The sequence below is a fragment of the Liolophura sinensis genome, chromosome 1, assembly GCF_032854445.1.
Source record: "Liolophura sinensis isolate JHLJ2023 chromosome 1, CUHK_Ljap_v2, whole genome shotgun sequence".
Lineage (NCBI taxonomy): Eukaryota > Metazoa > Mollusca > Polyplacophora > Chitonida > Chitonidae > Liolophura > Liolophura sinensis.
The window spans coordinates 49,522,420-49,535,388 of record NC_088295.1 but is presented as its reverse complement, the minus strand read 5'-3'; the positions used below and the strand labels follow the sequence as shown (position 1 = coordinate 49,535,388).

At 39.9% G+C, this 12,969-nt stretch overlaps 1 protein-coding gene across 1 annotated transcript; it reads left to right on the top strand.

Moving 5' to 3' along the window:
• The first annotated feature begins 126 nt into the window (after positions 1-126).
• LOC135464749 (SET domain-containing protein 4-like) lies at positions 127-11,977 on the top strand. Its single transcript, XM_064742290.1, has 8 exons — positions 127-389; positions 4,909-5,035; positions 6,088-6,505; positions 7,167-7,341; positions 7,777-7,858; positions 8,035-8,115; positions 8,749-8,869; positions 9,526-11,977. Exons 1-8 carry the CDS (start codon positions 176-178, stop codon positions 9,646-9,648), a joined length of 1,341 nt encoding a protein of 446 aa, XP_064598360.1. The 5' UTR covers positions 127-175; the 3' UTR covers positions 9,649-11,977.
• Positions 11,978-12,969: the final 992 nt, after the last annotated feature.

The following is a 12,969-nucleotide window of genomic DNA, read 5'->3' as shown; positions in this document are numbered from 1 at the left end:
ACATTAGGCCAGAATCTCGGCTCTCAACCACAGTACGGTCGTTATCGATCGCGTTCTCTGCCCGAGTCTCAATTCCGAATGATGACATGAGGTTCTCACTTTATTTGGGCACTCCTCATTCCGAGTGTAGTACTTGTCTGGCCAGACGGCAGTACTCGTGGTAGTGCCGAATGTCATGGCTGAGTCGACTTGCGGGAACGGTACATGTAGGCCTGCGTGCATCCAATCCGCCCAAAGAAAAGGAAGGACTGCGCGTACACGTAGGAAGCAATCCGCCAGCCAGAAATTTCACTCACTATCCCATCAATCTTCCTACGTGAATTTGTTTACATGGTTGAAACGGAAATTCGATTGCCGATTTAAGAACTTAGTGGTTGTGGATTTCCCTGGTGAGGACATGTGGATATGCCAATCATACAATGAAAACGTATTCCACACGTGATGAAATGTCAAATTGCTACAGTAAATTCTAGGCTATTCGGGTCATCGCTTACAGCGTGTAGAATTACATAACTACTGGTTTAATTGTTTCTATCGGAGATGTAAGAGCTGCCTTACATGTGCTCTACGGTGACATGATGTGTATGCTTACATGTAGTGATATACATGTATGCTGCCCGACTGGGACCAATGTCACACATTATATTAGTTCCAGATGTGTATAGTGATTACCAAGGCCATTCCACACTCTAATAAATAATACACTATTTATGTAGGCATTTTAATTAATGTGTTCTTAATTTTTTAGACTAGTTTTAAGGCAATCAAAAATAAGGCTGTATAATTTTGTTTTCAGCTTATAGATTTATAGGCTCAGGTTGGTTTAAGGGTTTAACACCGGCATAGCAGTGTTTGTTGTGTAAACCTATATGAGGTACAAAACAAGGTACCGAGTTACACAACAAACACCAAGACGAAGGTGTTAAAAGTCTATTCAACCCCACAAAATGAAGAAAGTGAGGCAAAAACAGCATATTTCATGCACCTTTTTGCTTCTCCCTCCACATACATTTTAGACCTATCAACAGCAAGCTTATTCCATGGCAATTGACCTAGATATTTCAAAACTGTGTATGTATTACGTCGAATAAATGTAAAATTGCACTGTACAAGTATTGTGACGTCATACTGCATGAGCTCAGATTGGAACGTCTTGAAACAAATGTTTATTTTTCCACATCATGGCGCCAGGGTGTAAACTATCAAAAATGTAAAAACAGAAGCAATGTCTATAAACTGTGCGAAATAACACTTTTATCACAGAAAGAAATTTCGATAGTTGACCTTTATATAAATCACAAAAGCAAAAGTAACAAGTAAACAAACTCAAATTCTTTTAATTGTAGACATGAACAATATGAAGTCATATTACCCGGGGAGGTAGACATACCGGCCGGTGTGAGGCGTGATACACTCTATGTTGTTTGAAAGGTCTTCTCTATTTAATATGCGTGGGAAGGTCTGGCAGCAACCTGCGGATGGTCGTGGGTTTCCCCTGGGCTTTGCCCAGTTTCCACCTACCATAATGCTGGACGCCATCATATAAGTGAAATATTCTTGAGTACGGCATAGAAAACCAGTCAAATAAATTAATAAATCTTTTTAATATGGCTAAGTTGGTTAGTGCATTAGCGCAGCGTAATGACCCAGGAGCCTCTCACCAATGCCATTGCTGTGAGTTCAAGTCCAGCTCATGCTGGCTTCCTCTCCAGATGTACCTGGGAAGGTCTGCCAGCAAAATAAAAAATGACTATCCTGTATCAATATCCCAATAAATTCTTCAGAATGTAAGACCCAACAAGCCCATTTATCATGTTTTCTCCAGCTGTTGTAGACATGAATGAATAACTTATACTGCAGCAATCATTAATGCAGGGTAAATAAATACTGAATAATAAAATACTAAGTAGGTAAAATTTTTTTATTGAGAAATTAGTCACTGTAGACATAGTTTATTTATTTATCTGACTGGAGTTTTAATGCTATACTCAAGAATGTTTCACTTATACAACTGTGGCCAGCCTTAAGGTGGATGGAAACCAAGCAGAGCACAGTGGAAACACATGAACATCCATTTAGGTTGCTGGCAGACTTTCATATGTATGACAAGAGGAAGCCAGCTTGAGCTGGACTTAAACTCGCGGTGATCGCTTCAGTTGATTAGAGGCTTCTGCGTTATTGTACCACTAGGCGACTTCATGTAAAACTGTATCATTCTGTTATATGATAATTTTCATACCAAAATGTCAACTATTATCTGGCATGCCTAAAGGCATATTATTGATTTACTTTGAAGATGAGAGCTCATTAAATAAATGCTCTTACATTTCCTATATTTTTTTAAATAATATCTTCAAAAATTGAGAATGACAAGCCTCCACTTGGTTTGGCTTTATTTTTAAAGCATTGTTTTTTTTTTTCCTTGTTGGTCTCCAGTAATTAACATAAATTTTTTGGTAGCATGACTTCATCTCAAAGGTTTCCCAATGTACACCTGTTTTTAGCTGACTTTCCGTTTAAAAGCTAATTAAGGCCATTTGGAAAGTTCATGTCTATGCTATGTGGAAACCTGTGAATTTCCACACATGGTTTAGAGATATGCAATGACTTAAGACCCAAAATCATGTGAAGGTGGCATGTGTCGCTATATTTATGATAGTTCTGTTGAAATCTCATATTTGTTATAGTCATGTATTTCATGGGCAAAGTTTGTTATATCCGTTGTAGTCATGATTTGTTATTTCTTATTGTCATATTTCTCATTATCATGGATGGTCATATCCCTTATTGTCATGGGTTGTCATATTTCTCATAGTCATGGATGGTCATATCCCTTATTGTCATGGGTTGTCGTATTTCTCATAGTCATGGGTGGTCATATCCCTTATTGTCATGGGTTGTCATATTTCTCATGGTCATGGATGGTCATATCCCTTATTGTCACGGGTTGTCATATTTCTCATAGTCATGTATGGTCATATCCCTTATTGTCATGGGTTGTCATATTTTTCATAGTCATGGATGGGCATGTCCCTTATTGTCATGGGTTGTCATATTTCCCATAGTCATGGATGGTCATATTCCTTATTGTCATGGGTTGATATATTTCTCATACTTAGTCATGGATTTTCATATCCCTTATAGTCAGGTTTGTCATATATATAGGTCATCATATTTCTTATATTCATGGCTTGACATATTCCTTCTTGTCATGGGTTGTCATATTTCTCATTGTCATTGTTTGCCAGGTTGTCATATACATGGTTCCTCATTTTTTGTACTCATATCTTTTCATGTTTCTCATATACACGACTCATATTTCATATAGTCATGTCTTATCAATTTTTTTATAGTCATGACCTCACGCTGTCGAATTTTTCTTGGTCATAACTTGTCATATTTCTCTTAGCTATGGCGTGTTATTTTTCTTCTTGCCATGGCTTGTCATATTTCTTAAAGTCATGGGTTGTCATATTTCTCATAGCCATGGCTTGCTATATCTCTCATTGTCATGCCTTGTCATTTTTCTTATAGTCATGTCTTGTCATTTTTCTTAAACTTTTGTCTCTCATTGGCTTAGTTGTCTAAAGCGCTGGCGTTGCTACAAACATCAACCCCTTGATCGGCACAATGGCAGGTTGTACCACTGGCTGTGCTAGGCTAGGCTAGGCTGACACCCATAAACCTAGACCCTGCTGGCCTCTGAAACTCTGTCTTTATAGTTTTGTGCGTGGTTCAAAGGTGTGCAGTGTCTGCGTAAAACTGACCTCCAATTTGTCATGTCAAGACCTAACTAAATAAATCAATACCCTAAATGACCTCAAATTTCGTTGATGACTAACTTGCCCATTTTTCATGATTCTGAGAGTTCTACTGGTTTTAGAAAGGTGTTTTGAGGTTTGCGAGGAACATGGGATGATATTCTACTGGAAAATTTAAGTTTCAGAACCAAAAATAATATTGTGTGTTATATCTATTTACCTCTGAAAATGAACTTTTGTGGGAGAAATTTTTGGTCATAGAGGGTATTTGTTGGCATGCTGCTAAGCATCCACTGGTTTAATTCCCAGCTGATTACAATAATCAGGACCAAAAGTATGAAAGAAGAAATTATAATATAACCTGTTCAAATCAGATTACAAAACATGCGCTATATCTGTGATGGAATTTGTTGATCATTTAGGATATTTAATATGAAATAAGTGTATTTGAAATAACCACATCTATGTGGTTATTTCAAAAAAAAAACAAAAAACAGGGGCCTCCGTGGCTCAGTCGGTTAGCGCGCTAGCGCAGCGTAATGTCCCAGGAGCCTCTCACCAATGCGGTCGCTGTGAGTTCAAGTCCAGCTCATGCTGGCTTCCTCTCCGGCGGTAAGTGGGAAGGTCTGGCAGCAACCTGTGGATGGTCGTGGGTTTCCCCCGGGCTGTGCCCGGTTTCCACCCACCATAATGCTGGCCGCCGTCGTATAAGTGAAATATTCTTGAGTACGGCGTAAAACACCAATCAAAAAAAAAAAAAAAAAAAAACAAATCAAAAAAACATACATTTATGTTTTTACACAATTGACAAGTAAATTAGAAGCATCTGCCTGTTTGCCTCACCCGAAATATAGTAAGTATTTGCAGGATATTTATATAGGTACCTTATATTTATGGGGCAGTTTTTTGTTGGTTTTTTTTGTATTTAACAACTATTTAAAGGATATGCTTGATCTCATACATAGTGCACATTGCATCTGAAGTTGCCTTTATGGTAAAAATTGAAAGAAAAAAAGATAAACCTATATGTACGTGTATATAGCCTATATGTTAAACTACATTGACTATGACCCTGATATCAAACATCGCTAATATCTGTTGATAGGAGTTGTTTCAGCATTTTCAAATTCGGTATTCTATGTTACAGATACAGGCAGGGGCTTAATGACCACAGTTTCTCTCAGTCCAGGGAACAAGATCATATCACTACCTATAGAAGCGCTTGTAACTACAGAAACAGTCTTGGCCTCAACGGCTGGACAATTTATCAAACGGTAAAATGTGTCATTATTTCTCCATTCTATACAACTGCAGAGACGAATTGTTTTTTATTTCTCCTTTATTTTCATTGATACCATGTATAATGCACTATTATAGGAAAAGTTCTTCTTAACTACCTGTTCCATGACAACATGTCTTTAACACGCGTGTTCTAAGGGCTATTACGATCAACTTATCCCACATCTACATGTACTTTGTTCAGGAACCTAGCCCTAAACCTTGTCTTAATTTTGTTTTTATTTTTCATTAAACTTCCTGAATTCCTTGGAGAATGTTACCATCATGTTTGCTTCTTTAAGCTGTGACCACAGTTTTATGATGAACCATGCTGATAACATTTATCGTTATGGTATCTCATAGTTACGTGAATGATTGTGATTGTGGTTTGCTAAACTACTATTTGATATCAAAGTTTAAAGTTTCACTGGTCACCCCCACATGCTAAGCAATCTAGCTTCCACACCTTTAATATTTTGGGTGTTTCTGCCTGGGCTTTGCCCGGTTTGTTCTCCCACCCTAGTTCTCACGCCGTCATAAAAATGAAATATTCTTGAGTATGGCGTAACACACCAAATAAATTTAGTATTTTGCCGGTTAGAACATTATTCATCATAATTTTTGATATTTTTTCTGTAAAGTAACTCCCATTAAGGGAATAAAAAAAATCAATATCGTGAAAATTCGTAAAAAATTTTTTCATGAAAAATAAATTCAAGATTAAAATAAATTTTAATCTACTATTTGGATATTTTTGTGGTTCGAGGAATAATTTATGCATGTTCTTTTCTGTTGATGTGAGTGGACGATTATGGCTAAATGTGACAGTGGCACTATTTCAGCCATATCACAATAGATTATAGTCATTCATCCTGTATCCAAGTCTTTTTGTCAGTAGAATCTGTCAAATAAGTTCTTTTTTAAGTTGTAATGAAATTTTAAGCTGAAGTGGAACTGAACATCGCTTAAGAATTCTTCACTTGTACAAAGTAGGCAAATACAAAGAAAATACTTAAGCGTAATTGTTCTGGTATATTATTGCATTCAGGTATAGGCCTAAGCTGACGGCACAGGAAGCTCTCTGTGTGTTCCTTATGTATGAGAGGCATCTCGGAAAAGCTTCAGAGTGGATGCCCTACATCAACCTACTTCCTGAATCCTTCTCCACACCTGGCTACTTCAGCGAATCCGAGCTGCTCTCACTACCCCAAAATGCAAAGGAGAAAACAAGAGAACACCTGAAAACATTAGATAAAAGTTACAAAAATGTAAGGCATTTCTTTTATGAGTGCTGGGAAGAAATGCAGCCATTTTTATCTAGGTCGGACTTTCTCTGGAGCTGGTATGCTGTTAACACACGGAGTGTGTACCTAGAGTTACCTCCCTCTAGTCACCTTCAGGCTCAGGACCAGTGCATGGCTTTAGCACCAGTTCTTGACCTGTTGAATCATTCACCTTATACTCAGGTATGGCTGTGGTTGTAAATGTAAAATTGCACATACCTTCTTGTACAAGCATGACACAAGGCTGGTTTCATTTATAATTGAAAGACCTAAACAAAAAATCTTTCAGTTGTCAGTTGGAAAAATAAATAGGTTTGTTGATTAGTGGTTAGGTAATGGAAATGTCAGCAAACTTGAATGGGCGCATCACCTTTTCTTTTATATTGACCTACATGCATATTTTTTAGAACATTATTTTAGTTATCTATTATGTGGGGTTAATAAAGGCTGTTTCAACATTAATGGCTGTTAGAACTGTAGAAAACATTTGAAAGCATTCAACTCTCATAAAAACATATTTTACACATGGTTTTCAGCTATCCATCTGTTGAACCTTTCTTTGTTTTTCTGGCTTTCTTTCACTTAACCTGATTCTCTAGCTATAAGTCAAATATGCTACAAGTAAAACACCAATAAAATAAATGGTTTAAATAAATGGTCTGTCAGCAACCTGCAGATGGTTGTGAGTTACCTCTGGGCTCTGCCCGGTTTTCCTCTCACCATAATGCTGGAGTACGGCGTACAATACCAATCAAATCAAATAAGGAACTATACAGATCATTATTTAGTGGGAACAGATGGCTCATTTTTTAGATGACATTCGCATTACTTGATTTTATCGCAGGTCAAAGCTGGATTAAACAAATCCAAGAGCCATTTTGAGATTATAACTTATGGCTGTTACAAGCCTTATGAGCAAGTGTTCATTGCCTACGGAGCCCATGACAACGTGAAACTGTTCTCAGAATATGGCTTCACGGTCCCTCGAAACCCAAACAATGTCTTTCAGTTTTCTAAAGGTGAGTAGTGTTTAATATTTGTATGAGCGCTTGATAACAAATTTTTTAAAGTCATAAATTATACAGTGTAAACAAAACCTGATCATGTTATCAGTTAATTTGTCTCCGAGACTCTAATGTCTGACAATTCTGTGTTACACAGGTGTTAATTTTGGCTATTTTACTGATACTGCACATGGTCATCACTAATTGTTTCACTTACGCTTGGCTGTGTTGACATGGTTTGATTTGTCTGTGGTATTTGGTAGGCTTACACTTTGCTGATATGTGAAAAAAACATAACAAATATCAGGTCTTACGCCATTAAATTTGTTTGCTTGTTGTGGTAATAATTAAATACATGTGTTTATGTATGTATTTATGTACGTATTCATGTATGTACATTTGATGTGTCTTTAAATTTGGATTATTTGTAGCGATACTGTCTTATTTCAGAACATTTGAAAGCTTTACTTACAACATTTGATGTGTCCAATCTGCCTGAAAAATCTACCTGCATACGAGAAGCCCAACTGAAGTAAGGAACTGATATGTAGTAAATTTGAAAGATTTGCATTTGCTCTTACAACCTCAGTTCAGTATGGGGAAGAAAGATATATTGTCAGTATGTGACATGGGATGTATCAGAATTACATAAACTGAAAAGTTTGCTAGTGTTTTATATGGTAATTCACTGGTCTGATTTCTTTTCAGGTGTCTCACTGCAAATGAGGATGGGTTGTCATGGAAACTTGTTACATTTCTGAGAATTGTATCAATGACATGGGATGAATTGTAAGTACTTGTTGTATTCTATACAGGGGGGCATTGTTTTTATGGCAGTTTGAAGAAGTAGAGATGAAGACTATGAGTTCTTAATTCTAACACATTGGTTGATTTTTTAGTCTAGAAAGCATGGGAGGGAGAGGCACAATATAATGGGGCCTCCATGGTCTAGCAAGCTAGTACAGCACTATGACTCGAGAACCTCCATGGTCTAGCAAGCTGGTACAGCACTATGATCCGAGAACCTACATGGTCTAGCAAGCTAGTACAGCACTATGACCCGAGAACCTACATGGTCTAGCAAGCTAGTACAGCACTATGACCCGAGAGCCTCCATGGTCTAGCAAGCTAGTACAGCACTATGACCCGAGAGCCTCCATGGTCTTGCAAGCTAGTACAGCACTATGACCCGAGAGCCTCCATGGTGTTGCAAGCTAGTACAGCACTGTGACCCAAGAGCCTCCATGGTCTGCCAAGCTAGTACAGCACTGTGACCCAAGAGCCTCTGTTTTGGCACTTTACTACTCTGCAGCAGCAGTTAGCAGACAATGAGATAACATGGCAAGGTAAAGGGACATGAACGATATTAAACAATATCCTGATCCATTTTATGGTGTGTGTCATTTCTTTAATAATTTTCAGACAAAACTGGAAGGTCGCTCTGCAAGGAAATCCTGTGTCTATGCAAAATGAAGAACTTGTTAAAAAGATGGCAATGTGGCTGATGAAAAGGGCAATGGATGAAAATCAGTCCACAAGTAAGGTAAGGTCATCTCTATGTCATGCGCCAGATTTATATCAGTGTAGTGTACTCAGGTTTCTGATTTTTCGGTGTAGATTTGTTTTGCCAGGCAAGTAAATCAGTCCAAATCTTTTTGCTTTCTACAATCATACAAAGACCTCTTGCACAAATTACCAAAAATACAAATTGAATAATACAGCTAATGCTGTTATAGGATGCTGTTTTTCATCGAAGGTTTTTTACAGTAAGAATGCTCTTTTAGAAGCACAAAGTCCTTAAAATGATACTTTTGATGCCAACACTTCATAAAAATTCCCTATGTGCTGGATGAATACATCAGAAATAAGCACAAAGTGTTGCTTGAAAAAAGCAACAAGCAAAACTCAGGTCCAGATATATCAGCAACCTTCAGCCTTCAAGGTCACATGATCAGCTCCTGCTGGCCATGTTATGACCGTGCGCCAAGATGTTTGTCAAGCTCCTGCAGGGGTAAGATGGTTTCCTGCAGCTCTGGCTCATTTCCTAAACCAAGAAACTTATGATACTGTGATGGGAAAGAAATATTCCTTAGTGCAGTGTCAAACACCAATCAGATCACCATGTGTGTTTTGTACCTTGTTGATTGGATAAGCTGTTTGAGGATGTAACAGTGTCTCTCCACCCTTCACTGTTTGCAGGGAGATGATTGCAGTCTGAGAATTCATCAGCAGCTGGTCAAGTCTCTGCATGAGGATGAATTACATATCCTCCAGGTGTGTCAGGGCTTACAGATGTCAGGGGAGGAGGAAGATGCTGGCTGAAGATGTCAGACCATACTGAGTTACCTATCCTCCAGGTGTGTCAGAGATTGCAGATGTCAGGGGAGGAGGAGGATGATGGCTGAAGATGTGAGCCCATACTGAGTTACCTATCCTCCAGGTGTGTCAGAGATTGCAGATGTCAGGGGAGGAGGAGGATGCTGGCTGAAGATGTCAGACCATACTGAGTTTCCTATCCTCCAGGTGTGTCAGAGATTGCAGATGTCAGGGGAGGAGAAGGATGCCAACTGAAGATGTCAGACCATACTGAGTTACCTTTCTTCCAGGTGTGTCAGAGATTATAGATGTCAAGGGAGGAGAATGCTTGCTGAAGATGCGACACTATTATGTATCCTCCAGGTGTGTCAGGGGAGGATGATGGCTGAAGATGTGAGGCTGTACTGAGTTACATATTCTTCAGGTGTGTCAGAGATTGCAGATGTCAGGGGAGGAGGAGGATGATGGCTGAAGATGTGAGCCCATACTGAGTTACCTATCCTCCAGGTGTGTCAGAGATTGCAGATGTCAGGGGAGGAGGAGGATGCTGGCTGAAGATGTCAGACCATAGTGAGTTACCTTTCCTCCAGATGTGTCAGAGAATATAGTTTTCAAGGGAGGAGAATGCTTGTTGAAGATGCGACACTATTATGTATCCTCCAGGTGTGTCAGGGGAGGATGCTGGCTGAAGATGAGGCTGGCTTCCAGGCCTTAGGTACCAAGTACTGCCATTCCCACGTCCTATCTGCCACAGCCACCTCCAGGTCTTATCTACCACAGCCACCCCAGTCCCTATATGGCACAGCCACCTCCAGTCCTTATCTACCACAGCCACCCCCAGGTCCTATCGACCACAGCCAACTTTAGGTCTTATTTATCACTGCCACCCCCAGTCCCTATCTGCCAAAGCCACATCCAGGTCTACCACAGCCACCTCCAGTCCTTATCTACCACAGCCACCTCCAGGCCCTATCTACCACAGCCACCTCCAGGCCCTATCTACCACAGCCACCTCAGTCCCTATCTACCACAGCCACCTTTGTCTTATTTATCACTGCCACCCCCAGCCCCTATCTGCCATAGCCACCCCCAAGTCCTATCTGCCACAGCTAATTCCAGTGCATGTCTGCCACAGCCAGCTCCAGGTCCTATCTACCTCAGCCACCTTCAGGGCCCTTCTTCCGGGCCCATTTTCCACAGACACCTTCAGGCCCTATATACCACAGTCACCTTCAGGCCCCATCTGCCCACCTCCAGGCTGTTTCTAACACAATCACCCTCAGGTCGTATCTACCTACCTCCAGGTTCTATTTACCACAGCCATTTTCAGACCCTATCTGCCGACCTCCAGGCTCTGTCTACCACAGCCACCTCCAGGCCCTATCTACCACAGCCACCTTCAGGGCCCATCTTCCACAGACATCTTCAGGCCCTATCTGCCCACCACCAGGCTCTTTCTAACACAGTCACCCCCAGGTCATATATACCCACCTCCAGATTTTATCTACCCCAGCCACCATTAGGGTCTGTCTACCACAGCAACCTTGTGGGCCATAATACCATAGCCATCTTCAGGCCCTATCTACCTCAGCCACCACCAAACCATATGTGCTACAGCTATCTTTAGAGTCTGTCTACCACTACAGAATGCTATCTACAGGTTTGCAACTAAAGGTAAAGGACAGATGTAGAGTATAGTGCCTTTTATTATAACACGTAATGCTATGTAATAAACTTAAATACTCATGCTGGCTTCCTCTCCAGCCGTATGTGGGAAGGTCTGCCAGCAACCTGCGAGTGGTCGTGGGTTTCCCCTGGGCTCTGCCCAGTTTCCTCCCACCGTAATGCTGGCCGCAGTCACATAAGTGAAATATTCTTGAGCACGGTGTTAAACACCAATCAAATAAATCAGTAAATAAATATGTAATAAACTGCTGCTGATGGTAAAAGTGTTTGAGTTTAATTTGGTACTTTGGTTTTCCTTATAAGACAGCAATATGTAAGGGGAGACCACTTTTAACGGCCAATTACTGGATGCAAACAGGTCTTAAACTTTAAGTTCAACAAAATAAAGTGAAAGACTTACGTGTACTTAGGATAGGAGAATTTTAATTCCCTTTGTTTCATTAAATTCAAAACTTTCATGCAGAAAGAAAGGCAGCAGCTTAATACAAGTGAATTTTTGTATTTCATTAACGTTTCGAAACTTTTCATTATTTTTTTCTTGTGTTATACAACAAAACGTGCCAGCTTTTCTCACTTTGGCTCTTGAACTTAACTTCACTTTTGTTCTGTATTTTTATTTTCAGAAATTGTTCTGAGTGGCACCTGGATATCAGCAGCAGTGAAACCTAAGGAAGCTAATGAAGATCATACGATCCCTGCAATCACCAACAACAGATTTAATCAGTTCAATCTCATGTACTGGAATTCTACAAGCTTTTTCTTTTTTAAGGTGTTCATACAAGCATATTCTGAAGGCATTGTTTTATGTTCAGTAATAAAATTATTCTTTTTATGAAGCCCTGAAACTGGCCAATGTTTTATCTCCAAAATCATATCCATGCAGTGGATGCGTCTTAAGATAGCAGATGTCAAACCCAGTGGATGCGTCTTAAGACAGCAGAAGTCAAACCCAGTGGATGCGTCTTAAGATGGCGGAAGTCAAACCCAGTGGATGCGTCTTAAGACAGCAGAAGTCAAACCCAGTGGATGCGTCTTAAGACAGCAGAAGTCAAACCCAGTGGATGCGTCTTAAGATAGCAGATGTCAAACCCAGTGGATGCGTCTTAAGACAGCAGAAGTCAAACCCAGTGGATGCGTCTTAAGATGGCGGAAGTCAAACCCAGTGGATGCGTCTTAAGACAGCAGAAGTCAAACCCAGTGGATGCGTCTTAAGACAGCAGAAGTCAAACCCAGTGGATGCGTCTTAAGATAGCAGATGTCAAACCCAGTGGATGCGTCTTAAGACAGCAGAAGTCAAACCCAGTGGATGCGTCTTAAGATGGCGGAAGTCAAACCCAGTGGATGCGTCTTAAGACAGCAGAAGTCAAACCCAGTGGATGCGTCTTAAGACAGCAAAAGTCAAACCAACTGGATCATTTATTTGAACTTGCAGCCCACGCAATCACATGTTAAATGACATAAAATTTCACCCAGTGCTTTTTTAGAGATAAATAAATGTCACATTAGTTTTGGCGCTCAAAGATTTTGCAGTAGGACATCATCCTATCTTCCAAACCAACCTCAAAGCACCTTTCTAAGATCAACAGAGTTCTCAGAATCTGGCAAAATGGACAACCTAGTTGTTAAAAAAATGAAATTTTA

What these genes read in the sequence shown, in the direction of transcription:
- LOC135464749 (XM_064742290.1), top strand. Translation starts at nt 176, where the DNA reads ATGGCTGAGTCGACTTGCGGGAACGGTACATGTAGGCCTGCGTGCATC. An exon ending in ATCATTCACCTTATACTCAG is followed by an intron (nt 6,506 to 7,166) that starts GTATGGCTGTGG and finishes ATTTTATCGCAG; the next exon opens with GTCAAAGCTGGATTAAACAA. An exon ending in ATACGAGAAGCCCAACTGAA is followed by an intron (nt 7,859 to 8,034) that starts GTAAGGAACTGA and finishes ATTTCTTTTCAG; the next exon opens with GTGTCTCACTGCAAATGAGG.